Source organism: Mustela erminea, chromosome 7 (genome assembly GCF_009829155.1).
Source record: "Mustela erminea isolate mMusErm1 chromosome 7, mMusErm1.Pri, whole genome shotgun sequence".
Classification (NCBI taxonomy): domain Eukaryota; kingdom Metazoa; phylum Chordata; class Mammalia; order Carnivora; family Mustelidae; genus Mustela; species Mustela erminea.
Window position 1 is genome coordinate 89,546,979 of NC_045620.1, and position 27,537 is coordinate 89,574,515.

At 50.7% G+C, this 27,537-nt stretch overlaps 1 protein-coding gene across 21 annotated transcripts in view; it reads left to right on the forward strand.

Annotated features, from left to right (window-relative positions):
* DYSF (dysferlin) overlaps positions 1 to 27,537 on the forward strand; it is a 204,191-nt gene that overhangs the window by 37,302 nt on the left and 139,352 nt on the right. For 11 of the 21 annotated variants that reach the window (XM_032352420.1, XM_032352430.1, XM_032352426.1 and 8 more), the window contains 11 exons: positions 2,839 to 2,944; positions 12,460 to 12,574; positions 13,768 to 13,860; positions 14,223 to 14,428; positions 16,053 to 16,181; positions 16,601 to 16,663; positions 17,370 to 17,420; positions 19,216 to 19,246; positions 19,795 to 19,910; positions 24,327 to 24,453; positions 25,945 to 26,048. In XM_032352420.1, coding sequence (XP_032208311.1) covers positions 2,839 to 2,944; positions 12,460 to 12,574; positions 13,768 to 13,860; positions 14,223 to 14,428; positions 16,053 to 16,181; positions 16,601 to 16,663; positions 17,370 to 17,420; positions 19,216 to 19,246; positions 19,795 to 19,910; positions 24,327 to 24,453; positions 25,945 to 26,048 — 1,141 coding nt within the window. The remainder of the gene's footprint in view (positions 1 to 2,838; positions 2,945 to 12,459; positions 12,575 to 13,767; positions 13,861 to 14,222; positions 14,429 to 16,052; positions 16,182 to 16,600; positions 16,664 to 17,369; positions 17,421 to 19,215; positions 19,247 to 19,794; positions 19,911 to 24,326; positions 24,454 to 25,944; positions 26,049 to 27,537) is intronic. The other 10 variants (XM_032352429.1, XM_032352432.1, XM_032352437.1 and 7 more) reach the window with 1 other exon arrangement.

Genomic DNA, 27,537 nt, shown 5'->3' on the forward strand with positions numbered 1-27,537 from the left:
TTCGGTTTCTGTCACGAGATGCTATGCCAAGGGGGGTCTTTTTTCCTGAGTGAAGAGACAAGCTGGAAAGAAGAGCTAGTAGAAAAATATGGGACAGAAGTCGGTGGGTACAAACAAGTGAGCAATAAAGGTCAGGTCTTGGGAGCTCCCTGGTGACACTGAGGACACTTCAGTCAACACACTGGTGGCAGGTGCCTTCCCCCACGCTGGCCCTGGAACGGAGACCCTCCAGGAGCCCCTGCTTTTGTAAGCTGTGCTACGAGCCTGCTCCATGCTGCAAAAGGAGTATAGCACACACCTGTCCGAATTCTAGAAAACGTGGAATTTTCTAGCATCACGACGAATGAATGTGAGTGAATGTCTCTCGCGTTAGCCCTTTCTTGGAAGAAATATTAAAGAAGTGTTACAAAATTCAGAACAAACCAGGTTACTGCCTTCCTAGCAAGGAATCCTCTCAGGTGACCAAGGGTCCACTGGTTCCAAGAAGAATGGAGCTCAACTAATATTAGTGAGTGGTTATTAATAATTAATTAATAAGTAACAGGAAGCTATTCATTAATTATTTTTATTGTGGTAAAATATAGATAACGGAACTTACAATTTTAAGTATTCTAAGTGCACAGCTCGGTGGCATCAAGCACATTCACACTGCTGGCCAACCATCACCACCGTCCATCCCCAGAACTTTTTCATCTTTCCAAACTGAAGCTCTGTATCCACTAAATAATAACTCCCCTTTTCCCCTATCCCCAACCCCCAGTAACCTCTGTTTTACTTTCTTTCTTCATGGGCTGACTTATTCTAGGAACCTCATTTACGAGCGATCATATGGTATTTGTCTTTTTTTTTTTTTCCCAAAGATTTTATTTATTTGACAGACAGAGATCACAAGTCAGCAGAGAGGCAGGCAGAGAGAGAGAGGAGGAAGTTGGCTCCCTGCCAAGCAGAGAGCCCAATGCGGGACTTGATCCTAGGACTCTGGGATCATGACCTGAGCTGAAGACAGAGGCTTTACCCCACTGAGCCACCCAGGCGCCGCCAGTATTCAGTCTGTCTGATTTCACTCAACATCATGGCTCCAGGGTTCATCCGTGTGGTGGCAGGTGTCAGAACTTCTTTCTTTTTAAAGGCTAAGTGATATTTCATGGTATGCATGTTTATATTTAATTTATTTTAATTGATTAATTTTATTTTAATATTTTATTGCCTTTAATTTATCCATTCCTTTGTTTATTTATCCATTTATCTGTTGGTAGATTCCTGGGTTACTTTCATTTTTTGGTGATTTGAATAATGCTGTATGAACGTGGGTGTACAAATATCTCTTCGAGTCCCTGGGTTCAGTTCTTTCGAGTATATACCTAGAAGTGAAATTGCTAGATTATATGGTTTGGTCCATTTTTGCATACTTTTTTTCCCGTGCCCGTCAACCGAGCGCAAGGGTGCCCATTTCTCCACATCCTCACCAACTTTTGTTGTTTTCTATTTTTTTGGATAGCAGCCATCCTAATGAAGGCGAGGTGACATCTCATTGTGAGCAGCCAGGGTGAAAAATCAGCTGTTTATAGGGGCACATGGGTAGCTTTGACTCATGGTTTCTGCTCAGGTCGTGACCTTGGGGTCATGAGATCATGCTCTACATCGGGCTCCATGCTCGATGTGGAACCTGTTTAAGATGACCTCTCCCTCTCCCTCTGTCCCTTAACCCTCACAACTCTCTCTCTTTCTTTCAAATAAATAAATCTTTTTTTGAAAAATCAGCTCTTTTGGTCAAGACTGAATTTATACTTCAATAAAACTTCATAAAACCTATGTTCAAAGCAGTCGTTATAAATACTAGAAAAAGGATATAAATAAATAACAGGCATGCTATTTATTTGTCAGGGAAAAAAAAAACATCAAGAAGCAGAAGAGGATGGCTCTTCTGGCTGTCGATCATTCACACCCTGACAGTTGTATGCAGGAAGCACGCAGAAGTGTGATGCAGACATCAGGCGACAACTCTGATTGACACGGGCCACTGCCTGCCCATGATTTCCCCCCACCCACTGCAGAGCTGCCGAACGCAGTTTGCCCGTTTCTTAGCAGAGGGGGCACAGACTTTTTCCTTGGCACCCTTTGGAGCGCCCCTTAGCTGCTCGTCCCTCAGGGACCTACTCTTCCCTAGGAGCCCATGCATTTCTGGGTTTCCCACCCCTCAGTCGGAGATGCTGCCTTACGTGTGTATGCTGTGACAGTCCCGGCCTCACTGGGGAGTGGGCATGGCTGCTCAGCCCCAGTTTGCTTTTCTCCCTATCCCTGAAGACAGGAAAGACTGTTTTTCATCGACAACCATTGCTGGCGGAGCCCTGGGCAGCCGGCACAGACGGCCTGTGTGGATGTGGGTCAGAGTCACTGCAGCTTCCAGCTGCAAGTGTGGGTGGTGATGTGTGAGCAGGTGTGGTGGTGGGGTCCCCCTGCTTCCAGGAGACACTGACCTGTGGATGGCTGAGGTCTGATGGGCAAGGCAGCCCTTCTGTGGGAGTATCCAGGCGGACAGGGGTGGTGGGGCTGGGCCTCTGGGGAGAGGCAGAAAGCTGGCCTTGGGCGAAGGGAAGGTGTCTCTCATCCTTGTGCAGGGAGGTGGCCTGGCCCTCCAGGGATGACAAGTGGGATGCCCAGGGGCAGGGTGCTAGGGAGCCGTGAGGGGTCCTAGGGGACTGTGGTGTTTGAGGCGGATCAGCTTTGTCTGCAGGATGTTTGTTTATGCGGTGAGATGGTGGTGAGGAGGTGGTATGTTGGAGGAAGAGCCGGGCACATTAGGCTAGTTCTCAACATTCTACTTTTCTCTCTGCTTAGGTTCTTGGGGGAGGCCCAAGTCCCACTCCGGGAGGTCCTCGCCACACCCAGCCTGTCTGCCAGCTTCAATGCCCCTCTGCTGGACACCAAGAAGCAGCCCACGGGGGTAAGTGCCCACCAGGCCTTTGGATCAGGCCCGTGTCTGGTCTGAGGTCTTGCCTCTCTGACGCTAGTGGTATGCCAGAGTCCAGCTGCCAGCAACCAGGCCTGCCCCTCCACCTCCCCGACCAGAGCTCAGGGTGCCGGGAAGGGGAAGTGGCATGGAAGGGACAGGAAGGGGACAGGAGGGAGCCCTGGCCCCTTCTGTGGGGCTCAAGTCAGCCTTGCCTCATACCAGCTTGGCCTGCCCCTGGATCCCCTCCTGCCCTGAAGGGAGGAACCGTCACCTCCTGGGATTGGTTCTTTACTCGAAAACTGATGACTTCCCAGACTTCCTGGGCAGCTTTGGTGATGGCTCCCCCAATCTCCTTGCTAGCCCTCCCTCACCTCCCAACCCCCATCTCCAGATCTGGAATATCTGAGTCATCTGGGTCTCAGATCCCAAGGGAAGGGAGGCAGACATCCCCCTTCCCTGCCCACCAGAACCCGTCAGACCCTCTTCCTTTCTGCCACCGTCCTTCCTGCCCCTCCCCCAGCCTTTCCAGTGCTCTTCCAGTCCTCACAGACAATTCCCAGCCCACGTCTCTGGCTTCCCGTTATTTTTAGGGAGCTAAATATACCCTGCAGGGTTCTTTCTTCCTGGTCAGTAGAATTCCTGACCTTCCTTCTGGGTCAGCTCCACCCCCAGGAGGCCCCGGGGGACTATCCATTTGGAAATACTTCCTCCTGGTGGGGTCCTGGGGATTCTGGGCTAGTTCTCTGTGAGTGTGTGTGTGTGTGTGTGAGAGGGTAGGGAACATTGGCTGGCTTGGTGAGTCAGGAAGTGGCAAATCTGGCAGAACTCTAAAAGGAACCACTACTAGGCACTGAGAGCTAGAGAAAGAGAGTGATTGACTGAAGTCACACAGTAACTCCATGTCCAAAAGGGGACAAGTAGTGGCACAAGGGTGGCACATCTCTTAAACTCTCAGGGGTGGGAGCGACTTGAATGGACTCCTGCTCCACTGCCTTTCTGATGCTGGAACTTCCTCTTGACACTTCTTAGGCCAGTGATGGCTGGCAGAACATTCTGGTTTAGTGCGGTGTTCACTTACAGGTCTGTAACCTCTTCAGGGGCTTCCCAGGTGAAATCGGGAACCAGTCCCCTTACATGGAAGGCAGGGAGAGACCCAAGAAGGAGGCATGCTGCTCTGTTCTGGCAGGCGGCAGGGTTAGTAAGCCAGGGGACTTATCTGTGAGGTGTGTCTGGGGCGGCAGCGAGAGGAGTGGATCTCTGCACCCATCTACCAAATCTTAGAAGTTTCTATAGAGGTCTTAACTGGGTTCAGTCCTGTATGCCATCCGGATAGTCTCAACACTACGTCACTAGCTCAAGACTCTGCCTGGAGTGGCATCTGAGAGCAAGGCGGGCAAGCAGAACTTACATTGTGTGGAGAGTGGAGGGGGTGAGGAACCTGGGTTTGCCGCGGGTCTGCTGGTGGGTGTGTCCTCTCAGTGACCTCCTCCAGTATCACTGAGCTTGTCTCCATCACCTTCTGCATCCTCCTTGTCCTCCCCCTGCCCTCCTCCTGAGCTCTCCAGTCTACTCATGCAGTTTAAGGGTTCTAGAACCAATTTCCAGTCCCCCCACCCCACCAGGCAATTCTCTGACTCCATATGGGTGTCCAGTAATTCAAGTCAATTCTGACACTCTCTGTCCAGGGACAGCTCTGGGTTAAGGGCTCAGTCCTACAAGGCCTCCCCTTCCCAATCCTTTGCCAGTCCCAAGTCCTCCCCTTCCGAATCCTTTGCCACCCTGAGCTTTCCTGACCAACCAGCTCTAGATACGTCGTTCCTATGACCCCCTCCTTGGGTTTGATTAACTTGCTAGAGCGGTTTGCAGAACTCAGAAAAACATTGTAGTTACCAGATCGCCAGTTATGATCCAACCTGGAAGCTCTCCAATCCTTGTCCTTTGGGGTTGTATGGAGGCTTCATTGACAATGGATCCCCCTCCCTGGAGGTGGTGGGGGCTGAAAGTTCTCCAGCTTTCTAACCACAGGGTTGGCTCCACTAGCAACCAGATGCCATCCTTAGGGGATTGCCCAAGTCAATTCATTAGCACAAAAAAAGACACCCTGTTGGCTGTTAGCATTTAGGGAAGTCCAAGGAATTCCTAAAAGGAGCTCTGTGCCTGAAACAAGGACAATGACTAAATATTCATATAGACACACACATCTGTAATTATAAATTATAGTACCACATCCCTAGAGTCAAGAAGGACTCCAGGTACTTCTGGATCCTGAAGAAGACCACAGCTTTCCATAAAGGTGTAGAACACCCATGGAGGAACTGTAGGTACCTGGTGAGGGAGATACTTTGAGTCAGGGATCTGAGAAACACTAACATTTACCAGTTTGTTAAAAGGCATCACAAAGCATGTGCATCAACAGCCAGATGAAGAGATCCATAGGGCAAGGTCCTGAACAAAGGAACTTCTGTCCTTGTGGAGTTTGGGGCCCTGTTTGGTGGCACATGGAAACATTCTAATTCCCTCAGCATGGAAACTCTCTGAAAAAAGAGACCAAAAAATTGTAGTTTTTAAGGGAGGCTTCGTTATAGTCATGATTGACTAAGTCACTGGCCATTGGCTGATGCAACCTCCAGCCCCACTTTCTTCCCCAGAGGCTGGGGCGATGGGACTGAAAGTTCCAACCCTCTAAGCATAGGGTTGGTCCTCTTGTCAACCAGCTCCTACACTTGCATGGGGTCTAAAAGTCACCTTCATTAATAACAAGACACCCATTTTACCTTTATGGCTCTGAAGACCCAGTATTTCTGAGAAATAGAGTCTGGTCACCTGAATGACCCAATATGTGTTTCTTAGAAATCATTAAATCACAGCCCCCAATGCCCCCAGTCAGGGTTTCTAGCTCCTGGCTGAGATGCTCAAACATCCCTCCACTCTTGCCCTCTGGGCATCCATGCCTGGTGTTTCTTATAAGTTCTCCTGTGCTTGGGCTCCCCTCCAAGATCAGACACCTGTCCAGTCCAGAGGCACAGCTTTTCACACCTGGTCTAGCCTGGCAGGCGGCAGGGGTCTGAGCCAGGTTGGTGACTCTCCCTGAATGCCTCACCCTTCTTCTTCTTCCTCTGTTTCCACACTCTGTTTGTGCTTCGTGCTCACCAGCTGGGAACCTGCTGCTTTCTTCTTTCTCGGCTGGGATGCTTGCCTGTGTGCGGAGATTGCCAGTCCTTCACAGACCGTGTCTCCCAGGAGGGGGTATAAAAGCCAGAAAGGAGGGATGGGAGAGGAGGGCTAAGCCCTGCTTGGCTGAGCCCCTGGCTTCACAGAGCCTGGGGGAGGTGAGGCCAAGATACAGCTCCGGCCTGTGGAGAGTATCTGGGTCCATCTTCTAGTGCCTGTGATAACACTGAGTCACAGAGCAGCGCCTGCTCCCAAGACCCCCTGAGCTGGGGCTTCCCACCTGTGACCTGGGGCTGGCTGCCCTGTGTGAGAAGCACAGAGAATGGAGGTCATGCTCAGGAGGGTCAGAAGGGTCAGAAGGGTCAGAGCTCTGTCCGAAGCCCAGGATTCTCATGGGCTGTTCACTGAGGCCGACTTCTGGGCTGGACCGCATGGGCAGAGTATGCCAGGAGTACCCAGCTGAATTTAGCTCAGACTGTCAAAGCGACCTGCTGAAGGGGTGATGGGAGTGAGGACAGGGCCTGTGGGATCCTTGGAAAACCCTGGAAGGACTGAGAGCAGGAAGATGCCCGGAGGCAGCCATGCTGTGTGAGTCCTGCTGTAGGATGGCCTGTGGACGTCATGGACCTGGCACTCAGCTTCTCCCCCATGTCCCTTCAGAGCTGTGTGCCATGAGAAGATGCCAAATCTATCCTCAGACAGATTCTAGACCAAAGGGGACGACACTGTCCCTGTCCTGGGGGAGGCTCCAGGCCTGTGGGGGTGCTGGACACCCATGGAGGAGAGAAGCCACATACTCCCAATGTATTTGAAGAGGAACTTGCTCGTGAGGGTGTGGACACCATGCAGACTGTTGGTATGACCTCAGTCCTAACAGCGAGAGACAGATCAGAAGAAGAGAGACCTACTGGGTCACAAGAAAACAGGAAGCCCAGTGGTGTGGGGTGGGGAGCCAGCAGGGCCCTGTGTGTTGGGAGCAGGGACTGGAGGAGGGCAGACCCAGAACTCTGGTGGATCCCTGAGTTTCTCTCATGGGGGTTGTCAGGTGCTGACAGCCACCCCTCCCTCAGCTCAGGGCCACATCTCACCTTCTTCCAGCTTCTTGGTGTTGTCTGGGGCCAGGCAATAAAATAGAATCAGATGCATATGAGGCTGTCCCGTCCACTCACTTGGAGTCTGTTGAGGGAGGGGCGAAGGGGCTGGTCTGGGGTTTGGTCATGCTAGGCTCAGTGTCAGAGAGCTGGAGCTGAGGACACAGACAGTAAGCAATGGGGCAGAGCATGGTGGGCGAACGACCCCAGAGCTTGGCTGCAAAACATGTTAGGAGGAACTGATGAGGTTGTCCCCTGTCTTTGTCTTTGGTTTCCTAGGCCCTCCTATCCCGGTGGCCAGACTGGCCCCTCCGGAGTTCTGTGTTGTTGTTGACTGTGGACCCCAGGATGGCAGGCATGGGTGACAGGTTCCCTGCTCCAGGGCGCCATGTCCTGGTGGACACACGACTGACAGATAATGGTCTTGGGACAGGATGACTGCACAGTGGGGCCAGGGCTGGGGACTTGAGGAGCAGAGTTATCAGGTGGGGGACCTTGACATGGACCACCTCAGAGGGACCCTAGGCCATGGTCATGTGGTTTGGGAGAGCATGGAGTTCACAGACATCGCATGGCAAGAACATCTCAGCTCTGGTTGTGTCTGGAGAAGGGGACGGGCACTGGTCTGACATCATGGTGAAGGTGGCAGGTCCTGACCCTGGGTAGGTTGCATAGACAGCCCCCCCCCCCAGAGATTCCCTGTAGAGCTAAAGGCCTCTAGTATTAATCACCTGTGGTTCCAAAGATGAGGTCCTGAAGCAGTGGTCCCCAGAGCGTGAAGCTGCCAGGGACATCCCGTGGCTGTCCGACGGGAGAAATAAGAGATGGAGCTGTCTCCGGGCTGGAAGTCTCATCCAAGGGCCTGGACCCGCCAGGATGTTGCCATTTCCTTGGGAGTTTGGTGTAGGGCTCTCAGTGTGTGGGTAGATGATACTCAGGAAACCCTGGGAAGGACAGCCTGGGTGGTCTTCCGATTCCAGGGCTGTTGCTCCTTCCTGCTTCTCTGGTGGCAGGGCTGCTCCTGAGCCCCCAGGCTAAGGCGCTGGCCCCCAGAGTGTGGAGGGCAGCAGGCATTCTCCTGCAGGTCCACCTCTGCACTGAGCACAGAGATGGTGGGCACAGTTCTCGAGGGTGAGGAGGGGCTGGATAAGAAGGTGTGTTCTCTAAGGGGATCTGGTCCTCAGGCACCAAAGGTTAGAAGGATGGGGTGGGTGGGGCCAAAAGGCAGCCCAGCTGTGACCCTTCACAGTTTGGGTCCTCTCTCCTCACCTTGGTGGGGTCCATTCAGACCACTCGATTTAATACCGCAGCTCCTCCTGCTCCCCTGCTCCCACTTGCTCTAGTTAACTTTTCTTTCCAACATACTTCATAAGTTACGTTATCTGTTTCATTTATTATTTATGGTCTGTTTCCTCTGCCAAGATGTGAACTCCCTGGGGGCGGGAGCTTTTGCTTTGTTCATGGAAGTATCCCAGTATCTTCCAGCCTCAGCCCGTAGCAGGTGCTCCATATATGTGCAGGGAATGAAGAAGCAAATGAATGAATGAACGGGTCAGGCCGGGTATGTCAGGTACCTGCCCAGCTCAGGCTGAGCCAAGCAATCAGCCCTGAGAGGGCTGACCTCATGGGCAGTTGGTTCCTCACTTGGTTTAATTCTCTGCCATCTTGACATTCCTAATACAGTTTTGACAAGGGACCCTATTTTTTTTTTAAAGATTTTATTTATTTATTTGACAGACAGAGATCACAAGTAGGCAGAAAGGCAGGCCAAGGGAGAGGAGGAAGCAGGCTCTCTGCTGAGCAGAGAGCCCGACATGGGGCTTGATCCCAGGACCCTGGGATCATGACCTGAGCCGAAGGCAGAGGGTTTAACCCACTGAGCCACCCAGGCGCCCCAAGGGACCCTATTTTCATTTGGCACTTGGCTTCGCACTACTTCTGGAGAGTGGGAATCATCATGAACGGGCTGGCACTTTATTTGAGTGAGATTTCTGTGATTACAGCAGAAGCAGCTTTCTCAGTTTTTAACTTTTTATTTGAAAATAATTTAAGTTTTGGAAGTTGTGAGAATAATACAAAGAGTATTTTGTTCTAAACCCTCTGAGACTAAGTTGCCAGCCTCCTGGCCCATCATCCTGAATTTAGTTTGTGTTTTCTCCGATTAAGGACTTTTTCCTAGGGAACCTACAGCCTTTAGAGACTGAAGGAATGAGTCTTGGTCCCGCACTGCCATCCAAACCACAGATTGCCATTTGAGTTCCTCAGTTTTTTCCAGCAGTGTCCTTTGTAGCAAGAAGATCCAGTTCAGGATTATGTGTTGTGTTAGTTGTTTGCCTTCAGCCTCCTTCCATCCGGGATAATTCCTCAGTCTTTCTTTGACTTTTACAACCTTGGGACCTTGATGCTTTGGGGAATATAGGCCGGTTCTCCTGCAGAATGTCTCCCGGTTTGGGTCTGAGGTTTCCTTGCAATTTGATTTAGCCTGGGCGTCTTTGGCAGGAGGAGAACACAGCGAACATATGTTGCTCTGATTGTATCTGGATGACTGTGCTCTTAACCTTGAGCATTTGATTAATGTTGCCTTTGCTGGTGTTCTCCACTGATCACCAGTTCCTTCTCTTTTCTAATAAGTGGGAATTGTGGGGGGAGGTACTTTGTGACTCTAAATACTCTGTTCCTCATCCAACTTTTACCTGGCTGTTTTCACAGCCATTCTTGTTTCCTTGGTTGAATTAATTCTTGTTTTGATGGTTGTCAGATGGTGATGTCCTAAGCCAATTATTTTTTTCTGCATTCGTTCGTTGGTATTTCGCTGTACGGAAAAGCTTTCTTCTGTCCTATTTATTTCTGTGTTCAGAAATTTTATTCAATGTTTTAGTCTGCCTCTGTATTTATTTTTATATTTAAATTCTTTCAGATTTGGCCAGTGGGAGTCTGTGAAAATAGGTTTCTGTGTCCTTTGGACATGTTTCTATCATTCTTTGGGTATTTCCTTGCTTTCTGGCACAGAAGTGTTCCAGGGTCATCTATCTTCTCTGGTCAAGCCCTAGACTTAGTTATTTTTCCAAAGAGCTCAACTTCCCTTTTGATGAAGTGGGGGGAAACCCCAGGACGGTTGTTGAAAATACAAATGCCCAGGTCTACCCCAGACCTGCTGACTGGTATCTCCAGAACTTCAGAGGTGGTGATGAGCAGGTCTGGGCACCCGGGAGGGGCCCCAGAAGCTGTTCTTTCCTCTTTGGGCTGCAGGAGCTTAGGGTGCATAGCTAGCTGCCTGCTCAAGTAGCGACACCTGCTGGTGGTTCACAAACCTGCATGGCAGGCATGAAGGCAGAGCTTTGGTTCCAGGACAGAAAGCGTCTCATTACCTTCCTGGCCTCTCCCTGGGTCTCCTGGGATGCTGAGCTGGCGCTGGCTTCCTTCCTTGGTGTTGTGAGCCCCACCCTTCCACAGGTCCTGCCCTGCCTTAGCCTGGCTGCCCCTGCCCACGCCCCAGTCTGGGGGTGCAAGCCTCAGACTGGGGCCATCCAGTACCTGTGGCCGTTTTCTGAGGACCAGCATTTGCCCCAGGAGTTTCCAGAATCCCTGATATTACCCAGTAGAGATGTCTAGTGAATTATGCTGAGCTGCTCAGAGGCTATTATGCATTATTAACAATTATGTTTATAAGGGATTTGTCAAAGCCTGGGAAATGCTTACTGTCTAATGCAAGTAAAATAGAAAAGCATTTTCTTTCTTTCTTTTTTTTTTAAAGATTTTATTTATATATTTGACAGACAGAGATCACAAGTAGGCAGAGAGGTAGGCAGAGAGAGAGAGAGAGAGGGAGAGAGAGGGAAGCAGGCTCCCTGCAGAGCAGAGAGCCCGATGCGGGGCTCGATCCCAGGATCCTGAGATCATGACCTGAGTCGAAGGCAGCGGCTTAACGCACTGAGCCACCCAGGCACCCCTAGAAAAGCATTTTCTATACAGCAGGGCTGTACAGTGTTTGTTTAAAAAGATTGGGGAGAATTAGATCAAAATGTGAATAAAGGTGGAATTATGGAAATTCGTTTTCTCTTGTATTTTCTTTCCTTTTTTCTTTCTTTCTTTCTTTTTTTTTTTTTTTAAAGATGTATTTATTTGAGAGAGAAAGGGAGGGAGCACGAGTGGGAGGAGGGGAAGAGGGAGAAAATCTCAAGCAGACTCCCCGCTGAGCATCGACCCTCCCTCCTCCCCCAGCCCCCATGCAGGGCTTATCTCAAGACCCATGAGATCCTGATCCAGGAGATTATGGCCTGAGCAGAAATCAGGAGTCGGATGCTTAACCCACTGAGCTACCCACATCATTATTTTTCTTTAAGATTTCTGTACTCTCTGAATTTCCTTAAATAGAGCACTTACAATTTTGATCCATAAAAAGACTGCCCCAGGAAGCCTGCTGGAAGGCTGGGGCCAGCCCCCCACTGGCCTAGGAGCTGTAAGACTAGAGAGCCTGCTGAGGCTGATTTCTCAGGTTCTGGGACCCTTTGAGCAGTGTAGATCTTATTGGGGTAGGGAGGGCAGTGTGTCAGTGGGATGAAAACACAGGGCAGGCTTTCCTGGCCTGTGACAGTGGGGTGACTAGTCACTCTCCCCTCAGCCGGTCAAAGCTGGAACAGCTGAAGTTGACATGGAGGGGCAGGGGTGTTGCTGGGAGGGAAGAGGGCTCAGAAAGGTAAGCAGCACACTGAGACTCCCAGAGCTAGCTGGGTCCTCAGCAGAGTGAGGCTGAGCTGCCTGTGGGGAAACAGGGGAGGGCCCTCAGCTAAGCAAGAGTGGTCAAGCGGCCTTTGTCCTGAAGATGGGCCTAGGCTGAGGGTTGAAAAATCCTGCAGGGGAGGTTGAACGGCTGATTCATTTATAGAAGCTTATGATGTGCTTTGTCTGCTATTTTCACTGCCATTTGACCCTATGAGGAAGGTGCGATCACTGTTAGTATGCTCATTTTATAGATGAGGGAAGGGAGGCACAGTGAGGTTCTGGAATTTGACCAAGATCGCACAGCTTCTAGGTGGCAGAAGCGGACTCTGGATTCTGTGCTTTAGGCCACTTGCCTGTCCTGATGGGCCCCTGGGGTGGCTTTGCCCCAGCCTCCTGCAAACCTGACCCCCATCCGTGCCATCTTCCTTGGCGAAGCGGTAAAAGGAACAGAAAGGATGCTGGCCGGTGGTGGTCCGCGGCCAGTGCGCTAACCTGCTGCCCTCCCACCCTCATCCCTTCCAGGCCTCGCTGGTCCTACAGGTGTCCTACACACCACTCCCTGGAGCTGTGCCCCTGTTCCCGCCCTCTGCATCTCTGGAACCCTCGCCCACTCTGCCCAACATGGATATGATGGCTGGTGAGGAGCCCACCCTGGCAGGGCCCCTGGGAAGAAGCCCGGCAGCAGTGTGGGAGCCTGGGGGCAGGAGGCCAGCGTGAGGCTTCAGGGGCTGCCTGGGTCCATAGAAGAGAGGACACCAGTGGGTAGGAGGTCCTGAGAGCGGCCTTCTGCCACACAGAGAAAGTGCTACTAGGATCGGTGTGAGGAAGCCCTCCTGGGGAGGGGCTGTGCCTGGGCTGCTGCTCCTCACTGGGCAGCTGGGAGCTGGGTGGGAGGGCACACCTTTGCTGGATGGGATCTGCCCCAGGAGATACCCCAGAGGTGAATGCTTCCCTGCTCTGGGACTTCCTAGGTCTTTGGCCATGGTGTCGTAACAACACAACTGGGTGTGCCTTTAAAGAGCCCTGGGCAGATGCCAGGGGACATGGCTTCCTTTCTTGACTTTGGCACCAAGTAGCTGTGTGACTTTGGGCCGGCCACGCTCCCTCTCTGGGCCTGTCATTAATCATCTGTGAAATGAGCAGACTGAGTTAGCAAGTTCCAGGGTTGTCTCAGTTCTCTTCACGTGCCTCTGCTGGCCTTGTCACAGAAGGATCCCGCCAGGGTGCTGGGCTTGCTGCTGTGAGGCTGGTGAGGCCTCCAGTGGTCTGGCCTGCTGGAATGTGCAGAAAGCTGCACAGATGGGCCAGGTGGGGACTTGGCCGTGGGAAAGAGACTGCAGTTTCTCTCTGGGTGAAGGGAGCCAGAGGCAAACACTGCCTTCAACCCCAGCAGCCTCCGCCTCTGCTCGGGGTGTGCCCTGAGCCTGCCCTGCCCAGCCACGTTGTTGAAGCTCCACGTCGTCTGAGCTTGGAGATGAGGAGAGCAATCTGGACTGGGGCGTAGGTTCCCGGGGAGGGTGGGTGGTGGGCAGAGAGAAGGGGTGCTCCTGGTGACAGAATGGGGGGTGAAGGGCCCGAGGGCTCTGGAACCACCTTGGAGGTGGGTCCGACTGTGTTAGGGTTCCGGCTACGCAGGAAAAGCTCCCAAAGGTCACAAATCCCCAGTCTTGTCAGGAAGGTGGTGAGAAGGGACAGTCTTCAGCAGACACGGGAACAATTTCTGAATTTTTTGCCAGGCTTGGGTAGCCAGGGGGTGGGGGTGCCCTAGGTTGGCTCCCCTCACCCAGCTCCTTCCTCGTCTCCTGGGGCTGTGCCCTGCCCCTATGCCAGGTGGGGGACAGAGCCGGGCTGAGACTTGGTCCCTGCTCAGTGACAGCACCGTGGACACGAGAAACTCTGGAAAGAAGTGGCTGGCCCCCACCGGTGAGACCCGGGTCAGGCTCTCCTGATCCTGATCCTACCGCCTGTAACCAGCTCACTGCTGCCATCTGTCAGCTCACCAGAGTGGGACCTGGGACAAGGTGGTCAAAGGCGCTGATCCTGTAGGACATGGTGGGGAGGGCTAGGGCCATTTCTTTCCTTCCTGTTGACTAACTGGACTGACCACCTTCCCATCTCAGCTGTTGGAAGCTCCTCTTTCTCCCTCATCCATCCTGGCTCACTGACAGGAGGGGAGGTGGGTGGTGGGTCTTCGTGCCTAAGCCCTTTGGCTCCTCCATTGGCTGGGTAGGGTCCCAAGCACCAGGCCAGAGGGACCAGCCCTTATTAGTAGCCTCTCCGCCCAGACACAGGAGAGGACACCGAGGACCAGGGGCTCACGGGAGATGAGGCAGAGCCATCACTGGATCAGAGCGGTGCCCCAGGCCCCGGGGCACCCACCACCCCAAGGAAGCCACCTTCTCATCCGCCTCCCTACCACCCCGGGAGCAAGAGGAAAAGAAGTGCTCCCACTCCCAGAAAGCTACTGTCGGACAAACCGCAGGACTTCCAGGTAATGGGCTGACTCTCTGACCGCAGTCTCCTCTTTAAGTACTGTCTGTCCAGCCTGGAGCTCTTTTAGTCAGGAGTCTGTGGTTCCCCCGGTCCCCAGCAGATGCAGAATGAGCAGGTCACACGTTGTGGCCTCAGAACACAGGCCCCTGGTTTTGTGCTTTGCAAAAAAGGTTGCGGGGAACGCTGGAGAGATTCAGCCCATCTTTACATTTGTCCCATGCATTCCAACAAGGCTTTATCTAGCTAGCTAGCTGTTGGCTTCTCATAGTGTGGTCCTTGGGCCAGCAGCAGGAGCAGCACCTGGAAGCTGGATGGAAACGCAGACTGCCAGCCCTGCTGAATCAGAATCTGCATTTTAACAAGATCCCCAGACAAGGAAGCTCTGTCTGGCTCTTTGTTTTCTCTCTTGATCCATGTCCTTCCTTAAACCCATGGATTCTTCCGAAGGCCGTGTAGAATTTGAGCGTGTTCAAGCTCTTCACAGAATAAGCCATTACTATGAACCTTCAGGCATATTTTAATCCAAAAACCTATCCTGTTTTATTTGCATCTTAATTTTGGTCCTTTGCTTATTCTTTTTCTTTTCTACGAAATTTCCCATGTTGATACAGTTGCATTTCGTGATACTGAGCTCTTCAGAACTACTTTTAAAGTTAAAGACAGGAAACTTAGCTCTTTACCAAGTGCCACAAATTGTAAAAATACATTTTACTTCTAAATCTTGATAATTTAAGTGAAAGTACTAGCTGTAACCGCTGTGTATTTGCCTGAGAGACAAAATTCTGACATTATTATTTTTATTCCCAAGTCATGTACTCACTGCTTTTTTCTCCTTTGAAAATTAATATATGTTTCTTGTTGAAAACAGAAAATACAGGAAAATGAAGAGAATAAAAAATCATGGATCTACCTTCCCGATATTATTAGTAATATATTCTTCTGTAGTACAGATTAAAGAATAGCATTGTTCAGTCCATTGATAAAGAAATGTCGACTGAAACTTAAAACCAGTAAACATCGTATTTTTCCATGAAAATTGTTCTTGTATTTTAAATCTCATGTTTTTAAATATTTTGCCTAAATTTGGAAGCACAGATCTTCCTGAAACCTTTCTCTACTTAAAGTTCAATAGAGAAAACTCTTAATTTATTTCTCAAAATGTGAGAAAACATTGTATCTTATAAAGAATAAAAAGTGGGATCAATTCACTGTGTCAGTTCAGCCCCTGAGGGAGCTGTCAGTGAGGAATGTTCAGGCCATTTGGATGTGCGGGTCTGAGGGAAGCCTTGGGGTCTGAGGGAAGGGGTCAAGGGGTCTGAGGGAAGGCTTGTCCCAACGGCCGCGTGGAATGAGGGGGGCTGTGGGTCCTTGGCGCAGCCCTCGAATTTAGAGCTGGGAGCTTCCTTGGGGCAGCTTGGCAGCTCTTGTGCGGAACTATGGGGTTTTAGAGATGCAAGGAACCTTGGTAGAAAAATATGACTGCTCTTATAATGCTCTTCCTAATACCTTTTTAATACCCTTCCCCAGAAGCCAGCAGTGAGAATGGTCCCTGAGATTTCCGACTCCCCTGGGGCCTGAGGACACACCCCCTCCTCTTGCTCATGGCTTCTCTTGGCTTTCAGATCAGGGTGCAAGTGATCGAGGGGCGCCAGCTGCCAGGGGTGAATATCAAGCCTGTGGTCAAGGTCACGGCTGCTGGGCAGACCAAGAGGACACGGATCCACAAGGGAAACAGCCCGCTCTTCAATGAGGTGGGAGATGCCGGGTATAAGGACGAGGACCACGCTGGCCCTTCCAAATTGGGAATGCATAGCAGACACGGGACAGTCCATTTGGTTTTTGAATCGAGAGATATGCTGGGTCCCTAGTAGGTCATCTGAGGAACTGGGGTGGGGGTGGTTCTAGCTCTTCTTCCTGCCTTGGGCTCCCAGTGCTCCATGTCTCTGATACACCGTAGGGCCAGCCTCCACCCTACCAAGATGACAACCTCTGTGAGGTCAAGGGTGGGATACCCCAGAACTTGTGGAATCCCCAGAGCCTTCTATTGGGCTGAGCTCAGTCCACACTTCTGGGTGGACCAGACCTGAAGGCTGTGGGCAGTGGCTGACCCTCTCCTTGGCCCGCGGTGTCGGCAGGCACTCATTTGTTTCCCTTTTGCCCCGAATCACAGACTCTCTTCTTCAACGTGTTTGACTCTCCCTCGGAGCTGTTCGAGGAGCCCATCTTTATCACGGTATGTCTCAGCAATCAGTCTCCTCTGTGGGTTATGTGTACACTCACTTGCACGCCACGTGTATCAGCGTGCACATGTGTGTGCACCTGTCAGTGTGAGTGTGAGCGAGTGTGAGGAAGAAGCCGTGCAGCCCAGGGCACGGGTGACGGGTGCGGCTCACCACCGAGCTCTGCTGGTCACAGAATGCCTTTGGCAGCTCAGATGGAGGGAACAGCAGAGTGGGGAACCCCCACTGCCCAGCACAACCCACGGGGCCAAAGGTCAGGGTTCTGAAGTCATTCTCGCTGCAGACCCCGATTTTTATTTTATTTTGTTTGCCCATGTGCCTGTTTCTGGCTAAGAGCTTCTTTCTTTAGGCCTCAGCTCTCCCCCCATCCTTTTTTGGTCTTTCTTCTGGAAGGCAGTATGGTTTATTTTTTGAAGGTGTGGGTTCTGCACCTGCTTCTGTCGTTTAGGGGTTGTTGATGCTCTACAAGTCCTGTAGCCTCTCTGGGCCTCTGTTCCTTCATCTGTAAAGTGGGCATAATAATAGTACCTACTCAGGGGGTTCATGTGAGTTTAAACTTTGCTCAGAGCAGTCTCGGAACAGAGTGCGTGCTCTAAGTGTTGGCTGTTACTGTTTGGGAGGGAAGAGCTGTTGTATTGGGTCCTGTCTGGGCCAACATTTACTTGTAAATGAGAGTTTTAATTTATCTCCCTCTCCCAGGTGGTAGACTCCCGTTCTCTCCGGACAGATGCTCTCATTGGGGAATTCCGGGTAATTATGTATTTTTTTTTGAAAGCAGTTAGTTATTGCTAATTCATGTTACTGGAGATTCTGTAGGTAATGTGCAGAGGCTGGTACTTTGGGGGTCCTGTTCCTCTTTGTCAGTGTTGGGAAATACAGTGAAAAAAAAAAAAAAAGGGCAAGACAAAATCTCCAAACTCAAAAATCCTCTCCACAGAGGTTGTAGAGAAAGAACAGAATTTTATTATTGGATACGTATGAATCCAGAAGGTGAGGCACATGACAGGCTATCCACTAGGAGATTGTAAAGGCAGCAGGAAATCCTTTACACCACTGAGAAATGCTTTACAACCCACCACTTACCTGTTCACAGGTAAGGAGTCCTCACGGCGGACGATGGACAGCGCCCTCGCCAAGCACTGTTCATCTTCACCACCTGGTGATGGGCTGACCATTGGTGTTAGCTAACTGACTTTCTCCAGAGGGAGAAACAGAAAAGCTTGCATTTTTGTGATGAGGGTTTATTTTTTTTTACAACTTGGACCCAGGCCTGTGCTGAAGGCCTGCCCCTCCCTTCCCACAGAAAAAGCAGAGAAAATACTTGTATTTATAAGGTTTCCAAGGTAAATTATTTGGCAGAAAGAGTGGAGAGGGAAATCTTTTCCCTTATGTCCAACAGGGGCATTTGGCTTCTTATTCTGATTCATACCTGTCCTTATATCTGGGCAGACAGTGACATTGGTGGTTGGGTGGCCTTCCCCCTAATTCTGACTCAGGCCAGGGTGACACCGGTGCTCTGGCTTGCAAGTGGGGTCCAGATGTAGAGTCCAGGGGGATCAGGTTGAGACACAGGGGAGACGGGGGAGCCTGCCCTTCCCATCCCCATTTGTCCCATACAGTACAGAAGCGAAGAGTGCACTTTAGAGAACCAAGCGCCGACTAGGACTCAGCTCCCAGGGAGGCATCAACAAATCTCAGAAGTAAAGGCAGGTAGCTAGCAATGGAGACCTTCACGAATGGTGTTTTAATGCAAACCTCACTGATTTTCTCATTTTTGAATCTTCAGGCATTTATCAAATGGGAAGGAGTACAGGCTTATTTTAACCTCCTCTTGCTATCGAAATAAAATATGGCCCCTTCTCTGGGAAGTAGTCACAAGATAAAAAACGAAGGCAATTTTTCTGGAAAAGCAGTTATCAAAAAAGAATGGGATCGGACCTGGGTCATTCTGTAATGAATGGGGTTCCATGTCTTGCGTCTCTAATCTTTGAAGCATATCTGTAGTCTGAGAACCCAGAGGTTAAGGTAAAAAATTGTTTTCTTTTTTTCTAATTATGAAAGTAATTCATGATCAAATTTTTTAGAGCGATTTTAGGTTCACAGCAAACTAGAGTGGAAAGTACAGAGTTCTCACATATCTCCGGCTATCCCCATGCACAAGCTCCCCGACCATCCATGTTCCATTGATCTATGAATTTTTATAGAAAATTTATAGAAAAAATTTTTTATAGAAAATTATAAAATATAGGAAAGGAAAAAATAAGAAAATAAAATAAAGCTAACACCTAAGTCTACCAGCCAGAGAGTGCACAATCACCCTTCTGTTGTGTTTCTTTTGCCCGTTCTTTCCTATGCGCTGATGAACCTTGCCAAACTTTGAACATGTATTCTGCACTTTTTCCATGTAACGTCAGCTGATGACCATTTCTCCGTGTCTCCAAATGATCTTCAAAGCATGGTTTTTAATAAAATAGCATAACGTACCATCTTTCACTGAACACTCCAAGGGCAAGAGTTTGACTTGTGTTTCTCGGTTTAATTTCAGATGGACGTGGGTACCATCTACAGAGAGCCCCGTGAGTCACGTCCTCATCCCTTTGGCCATATCCTTGCATTTTGGTTCTGGAGGCTATTGGGAACAGCCGTTTGGGACAATCGCCTTTTTCCCTTGGGGGTTTTAGACTTTAGAGGTAGAGTCTGATCCTGGAGATGAGAGCCGCAGGAAAGAAGAGAAGGCAGGCTTCCATCTTCCAAGTCAACTAGGCCCTCAGGGAGATCAAACCTTCTCATGGGTCTTGGCTGGCCCAGCCAGGGATGCTAAATTTGGAAGGCCCCAAGCAAATGTTGTTGGAGATGAAGTCCCCTCTGACAGAGGTGGGCCATTTTGATAACAAGTCTAGATATCTTCACACCCTGGCTTTTGGTCCAGTCACTTCCTGAAAGGGAGGTAAATGGCCTGGGGTCTAGCTTTGGCAGACTCTTCTTGCCCTACATGAACACTCAAAGTCTGGCCCCCATGTCCCTGTGAATAAATTCCTCATCACCCAAATGTAGTTGGCCCCAGGGTCTGGACGTGGTGGGTCCTTCCAACTCTGCCCTCACTAATGGATGTTGTCTCTCTTAGGACATGCCTATCTGAGGAAGTGGCTGCTTCTCTCGGACCCTGACGATTTCTCTGCTGGAGCCAGAGGTTACCTGAAAGCAAGCCTCTGTGTTCTGGGGCCTGGAGATGAAGCGCCTGTGAGTACATTGCTCCTCCATCTATCAGGAGATAGAGGGAGAGGGAGAGAGAGTCCCAGCATACTCGGCGTGAGCACGGAACCCAATGCAGGGCTTGATCTTAAAACCCCGAGATCACAACCTGAGCCAAAACCAAGAGTCAGACGTTTAATCACCTGAGCCACCCAGGTGCCCCATCTATATTTTTTTATTGCTTTTTATAATTGAGATGTAATTGACATACAACATTATATTAGTTTCAGTCATATAATGAATAAATGATTCATTATTTGTATACATTGTGAAATGATCATCAGGGTAAGTCTAGTTACCATCCATTGCCTTATGAAGTTTCAAACTTTCAGGATCTATTCTCTCAGTAACTTTCAAATGTGCAACAGAGAATTATTAACTAGCGTCTCCATGCTATGCATTATATCCTCATGACTTTTACTTACCTGATAACTGGAAGTTTGTACACATTGTCCCCCTTCCTCCAGTCCCCTTTCCCCCAACCCCCGACAACCACCAAATTGTTGTGTATTTTTCTTTTTTGCAAAAGTGAGATCATTCTCTATACTCTACTCCAAGTTGAATTTTATCGCCTGAGAATATACCATTATCATCTTTACACACCAGTAAGTCAAGTTCAAGTTAGAGATGGGAAGAATGAGATAGGTGTGCAGACCTGGAGAGGTATCAGCATCTTTTTATGTTTGGCAAGAAAGAAGGTTGGGAGTAGCCGTGGGAGAGGGAGGAAGGGTTAATTCCAGGTAAATGGAAGGACGCAAGAGCGCCTAGCTCTGCAGAAGGTCATTATACTCAGAGACCTGGAGTTGGTGGGCGGACAGCCTGAGGTGTTTGGTGTGGGGATGGCAGGACTAGGGAAAGCGCAGGGCCAAGGTAGCTTGGAGATTGGGACATGGCTGGTGGTGCTGGGTGGGAGGGTGCAGGAGTGCAAGGCTTAGAGCTGGTGAGGGGGACGGAGAATAGGGGAGGGGTAGGGAGCGCACATTTATTGAGCACCTGCTGTGTGCCAAGCTGTGTTGGGAGCTCTGCTCTGTGTGAGTGGGAGGTTGGAGGAGGCAGATAGGTTGCAAGCTGTCTTCAGAGAAGGGTTTCAGGGGTCAAGGTTTTGCTAGAGGAGTGGCCCTGAGTGGCTGGAGGTTCCAGATGTGACCAACCTCTAGCAGCAGAAGGGAAGGAGAGACTAAGGAGCTGCTGGTGGAGGAAGGGAACCGTGTTGGCAAATGACTTGACCACGTTGATGTGGATTATCTTATGGGAGAATTGGAAATCAAATAGGCAAGTGGTGAGGCAGGTGTGAAGTCAGGAAGGAAAGGTGAGCACCTGTCCTCAGCTTGGTGGATGGTGTCAGTGAGAACCAAGGGAGAGAGTGGCACATGGGGTGATGGGGTCCTCAGATAAAAGACATGGTGGAGTGATGGGGCGGGGTGCCAATGCAAGGTGTGGCCTTCTCTTCCCAGCCTGGGATGGCCAAGAGGAGAGGGAGAGGCAAGAGTGGGGAAATCAGAGCTCCAGGGGAGAAGAGTGGTAGGAGGCAGAGGGCAAGTTCTGTGAGAGTCAGGAATAGGAGTTGGCTGATGACAAGGGCTCAGAAAGTCACAGTGGAGGGGGTTAGGGGATGGAGAGTGCAGTGTTCTGTGCTGTGTGGGGACTGATGGAGCTCCAGTGGGCAAGCCCCACCTAAAGAGACCTGTCCCTCTCTTTTGTCCCATGCAGTCCCGTCCTGTCCTTCTGTAGCATGTCTTTCCAAACATCATGCCGTCTTGTTCCTTCTCATGGCATCTCTGAGTCTATCGCCCATCTCTAAAGCATTTCTTCCTCTTCTTCCTATGAATTGGAACCTTGCTTTTTCCTGAAGAAGCTACTTCTTTTGAAATCAACTCAGACAGAAGCCCGTACTTTCGGCTCTGACTCTCCGTGGGCTCTGGAACGGGAGGAGCAGCCAGCTTCGGTGTTCCCACTGCAGCCTTCTGGCCGGTGGCTCTTCCCAACCTCAGCATGGCCTCCTCCTTTAATTACAGGCTGCTTTGCTGGTTGTTTCTCTCTCTCTAGGCTGTCACCTACACCCCCCATAGGCAGAGCTGGTCCAGGGGTGTCCCTGCTTCCCGATTCTCACCTTCGCCATTGTCCTGAGGTGTGACATATCCTCACTGATGAGCCACCGACATCTGATTTTATTTCCTTTAAGACCCTGAGTTCAGAAATCCCTCTCTCCACCACTCTGTCACCCCTGCTGAAAGACAGTCCTTCCACCCTGGCGTTACAGAAGCCCCTCCTCACCCCAGCCTCTGCTGGTTTTCGCAATCCATTAGCGCCCTCCTGCCATGCTCTCCCCTCCCCCAGCCTGAACGCCATCCTCCACCACAGCTCTCACCACATGCTTCCTGGCCCCAAAGTAGGGGTCTCCTGCCACACCTCAGGACCCCACCATCCCTCACTGTTTATACCACTCCTTGGTGAGTTTCAGCGGCAGAAGTCACCTGGAGGTGCTGGCTAGGTGAACATAGGTGCCATCAACCTCTTCTCTTACTTGAGTGTGGTTTACTCCTTGTCCCATTTGCCACAGTGCTATTTCCAGACTTTGCTCTCTTTCCAAAGCCTCATTCTCTGCCTCCTGAGAGAGGCAGAGCTGCACAGTGGTGAACAATAGAAACGCCTGCAGCTCCTTCTGTCCTCATTCCTGACTTCATTTGTCTTTTCTTACGTCCCCAGCGTCCTGCCTCCTTTGCCCTGTGCTCCAGTCCTCCGCCATCTTGTTCTCCCTGCTCTTCCTGGTGTCTTCTCTTCTGCCGTTAGACCTGTACCGGGCTCAGGATTTCCCTACCTTCAAACACCCTCGCCCACGTCTCTCATTTCTCCCCACCGCTCTTCTCCAGGTTGCTTGCAGTTTGCTTCCAGGCATGACCAACTTCATCAGGGAGCCCGTGGGGTACCTCTTCTTCCTCCTCTCCCAGCTGCTCATTCCTCCTCCTCTTCATGAGGATTCCTGCTGTCTTCCTTCCCTGAAGCCTAGAAGGTCCCCATTGCCAACCTCCAGGGGCTCTTCTCTGCTATTAATCCTCTCTGTTCCTCCACAGCTTTTGATTCTAGAGCCCGTGACTTAATTCAAATTCTCTTCTCCCTTAGCATGGGTGATTTTTCCTGATTCTTGCTGTTTGTTTGTTTGTTTGTTTGTTTTATGGATCCTTCAAATTCAGTGGCTCATTAAAGTTCCCTTGCTTGCTTCTTTGCCGTGTCCTCGACCCTCACTTTCATGGAGCCCATCTCTGTCCGCAGGAGGCTCCTATATTGACCCAGCTTGGATCTTCGGAGCTCTAGACACTCAGTTTCAGTTGCTGAGTAATAAAGCCACAGAAACATGTCCCTTAGGCCCCTCTAACTTAACATAGGAAAACTCGTGTTCATCTGCTGCTCACTTCCCACGACCGCTCCCATCTTGTGTTAGGTGACATCTTAGGAAATGGCACCATCATCCCCTCAGTCTCCCAAGTTAGAGGCCTTTCATTCCTCAACCCTCAGTCCCACATCTGTCAGTCCACATGCACGTGGTTGGTCAGTCTTCTTGGCAGGATCACCTCCGAGCATACTTCTCTCTCCCATTCCAAGACCAGAGTCTGAGGTCACGGTCCCCTCACATCTCCCCTGGGCCCTTGCATGAATTAAGATACAGGTTCAACTGCTGTAACAAAGATACCCTGAATAATAGGCATTAAGGAAGATTGAAGTGTGTTTCTGTCCCTCATAAGTGCCTGGGGAGGCAGTCCAGAGCTGGCACGGTGCTCCCGCAATGACCAGAGATGCAGGCTCCTGGTCTTCTCTCTGCTGTCTTCATCATGCAGCTTCCATCTCATGGTCCAATATGGTTGCTGCAGTTCCCACCATCGGGTCTGTATTCCATCCAGTGGAATGGCAGGACAGGAGCTTGCTTAAAGGTGGGCTTTCACTGTGAGATGGTGAGCTCTGTGGGGGCAGGACCTCTGTCTACCTTGTTCACTGCTGCATCCCTCCCACTTCAGCACAACCCAGTCATCACTCACTGACACTAAACACTTGCCGAGTGAATGAACACATGTTACTGAAGACAGACAGGCCAGCTTAGACCCATCACTTCTGCACTCTTATGAATGGGTGGAGCAGGCAGGAAATCAAGATTCTTGAATGCCCGTCATGTGTGTTTACACATTATTGAAGTTGATCTGTCCAGCAGTCTGCAAGGTCAGTGTTACTCTTTCCACTGTCCAGGTCAGGGAGTTGAGTCTCAGGGGGAAGGATCCTGCCTGAGATCACACGTTAATAGCAGGGCGAAAGCTACCTTTCTTCAGAATGCATCATTTAGGGGGTGTTGGGTGAAGAAGGGGAGATATTGTGTTCACGAACTCTTTAAAGGCATCACATTTGGTTGCATTGTAGCTGGAGAGAAAGGACCCCTCTGAAGACAAGGAGGACATCGAAAACAATCTGCTCAGGCCAACTGGTGTGGCCCTTCGAGGAGCCCACTTCTGCCTGAAGGTCTTCAGAGCTGAGGACTTACCGCAGAGTGAGTCTGGCGTCTTCCCTGGGTTGGAGGCCCAAGACTGAGATTGGGAGCAGAGCCCCTGGGCTGGGGAAAAAGTCACTAGATCGTAGAAGGCCTCAGTGTCTCCACAAATGAAAAACATCTGTCCTCTTGGTGAGCCATCACCCCAGTTTGCCTGGGATGGTCCCAGTTTCAGCGCTGCAGGCCCTCCATCCTGGGACAGTGGGTCACACTCCCTGTGGCCACATTCCCAAGAGAGACAGGGTGACCCATGCCTGGTTTCTCCCAGCGACTGGCCCTGCACTGGCCCGATCCCATGGGCTCAGTAAATTCTGGGGGAATCACGCTGAATATTCTAAGTCTTGGGTGTTGATGGAGACTGCGTGCTAGAACTGCCGGGGGACCTTTAAAAGGGCCTTTAAAGACGCTGGGACCTCTCCTCCGGTGTTTCACACTGACTGGGTTTGGAGTAAGGCTCACACACGGGTCGTTTTTAAAGGGTGAGCCCCTGTTTTGAGGATCTATTAGCCTCATCAAATGTTTCTGTCCATAGCAGAGTCAGTGAGAGTGTTTGCAACTTCGGTCCTTGTTTATAAATCTTGCATAAAGCTAATTATTTGAGGGTTTGCTCAATCCTTTGACTAATGACTCAATAAAAGAAATGCATTCCTTCTGTACAAGCTTAATGGTACCCAGATCATGGGGAAAACCCTTAAGAAAGTAAATGGGCATTAAGATACATGCTTAATAACCTTCTTCATTTGTTGGTTGAAACTATGCAGAAGGGAGGCTGGTGAGCTCCCACAGGGGACTGGGGGAATAGAAATGTTTGCTTTTTCTCAAGGTAAATGTGCTTTATATTTAATTCTCTGCAAGCTTGTTTAAATATAAATAAAATGAAGTAGGTGGGTAAATAAGACAAAAATATTTGCTAATTATTATCTTTTGTATTCATGTAGACAGCAGCTGGTGTATAACCTCTAACTGTCCCTCCTCTCTTTCATATGCACGTAGATATCTATACCAACCATTAATACACATAGGCACTTATCAGTCTGTCTGTATATACATTTATAGATAATATGACTAATTCAGTAAAATATTGGTTTGGAGCACCATAGATTAAAATTCTTTGAAAAATGATTGCATTTATTCATTTGACAGAGAGAGAGGGAGGGAGCACAAGCAGGGAGAGTGAGAGGCAGGAAGCAGGCTCCCTGCTGAACAGGGAGCCCAATTCGGGGCTTGATTCCAGGACCCCACGATCATGACCAGAGCTAAAGGCAGATGCTTCATCTGGTGGATCTGTTCAGAAAGTCCTTGAGAGCAGGGGCTGGTGAACAAAGCTGTTTGGGCAGGGTCAGGGGCTGCTGTTCTGGGAGTCCCCAGGCTGTCACAGATGTCACAGCGTCTCTCTCTCAGAGTCCCAAGACTGTTGGGAGACAGGTAGCTGGAAAGTGAGGTTTTGGAGGTTGGATAGCCGGCGGGCATTGACCAGCGTGTTCTTCCCAGTGGATGACGCCGTGATGGACAACGTGAAGCAGATCTTCGGCTTTGACAGTAACAAGAAGAACTTGGTGGATCCCTTCATGGAAGTCAGCTTTGCGGGGAAAATGGTAAGGAGTAAGGAAGCAGGGGCATTCTCTCCGGAGGGGACCGCTGGAGGTCCCCCTGGATGGTGCTGAGCGGAGTAAAGGACATGAGGTGCACACAGGCAGCCCTTGGTGCGGCCCTATCAGAAGGTGCACCTGGGCGGGGGGCTCACTGGGGGGCACACGGGGAGACACTCATCCAGGCCTGGCTCTCTGGTCTGCTTCAGTATCTGGGATGGACACATGGGCGAGGGACAGGGGGAGGACAGATAGGCAGCGGATAGATAGAAGAGTGTTTGGGGGAAAATTAAGCACTGGCATGGAAACCAGAGAAGGTGTAAAGATGGGGGTGCTTAAAAAAAGTGGTAGAAACATAATGATTATTTTTAAAAAGCTGTGGCAGGAGTTGAGCAGAGAAAGTCCACTCTGTGGGGGACCTGGGGATGACTCACACCTCTCTTCCTTGCAGCTGGCCTTTGTGCCCAGAGGCAGCGCTGCTGCTGGGGCTCCTGTGGGCCCCCTTCCAGCCCACCCCAGGCAGGCCCTCCCCAGCCTCTCCTGCCTGTCCCATAGGCTCTCCCAGGCTTCAGGCTTCAGCTTTGCCCCTCTGCGGAGGACTCCTACAGCTCTGTTTCACTCTGACACCCTCTTCAGCCCCAGACCTCCCCAGGTCTTTGTGCATCCTTGGTGCCCCTTGGGCCCTGTGGAAGACTCATCTGCCCCACCTGCCCCACTCCCAGGAGCCTCCATCCTACCCAGGTACCAAAGGCAGAGAACGTGGGCCTGCCTTGATTCTTCTCTCTTTTTTGACATCCTTCCAACAAACATCCCCCTCCCCCACCCTTTTGGATTTCAAACATGTCCCAAGGCTGTTCCCTCCCCTCTGCCCACTGTCCTCTGTTCCCAAGACCACACGGCAGCCTTGCGTTCATTCTCTTCTCTGGGTTCTCCCCATAAAAGGCTCCAGAATAATTATCTTAAAACGACTCTGTACAATGACGTTCAAGCTGTATAATCCGGCTGATCAGGTCCTGCCCAGCTGAACTTTCTGACCACATCTCCCTGGCCTAAGTCAGTTCTTAACGGTGTTTGTGCGAGTGAGAAAATGGCGCCCCCTGCCGGGAACGCGCAGCTCTGCAGCCTGGGCTTGGAGAGCTGGGTTGGGCGGGGTTTCAGCCACAAGGGCTCCCTCTCCGCACTCTTGGGTGCTAACAAACTGCACAGCTCACACAGTGGCCTTGTGTCCTCTTGTCTGCCCTGTCTCTTCTTTCCCTTATTGGTCACACCTCTAGCCTTTGCCCGTGTCCTTCCTGTCCCTTCCCCACAAAGTCCAGCATCTTTCAGTGTCCAGCTTGCCTACCCCCACGGGCCCGAGGCACTAGTTCGGTCCTCGGCGCCCCACCGTGCCCTACCTCTTTTAGCCGGTTTTCCATTCCGTTCCGGTAGCTGTTAGCATTTGTTTCTCCGACTTGTGGGTAAGAACCTGTTCTTATTTAGTCCATGACCTCAAAGC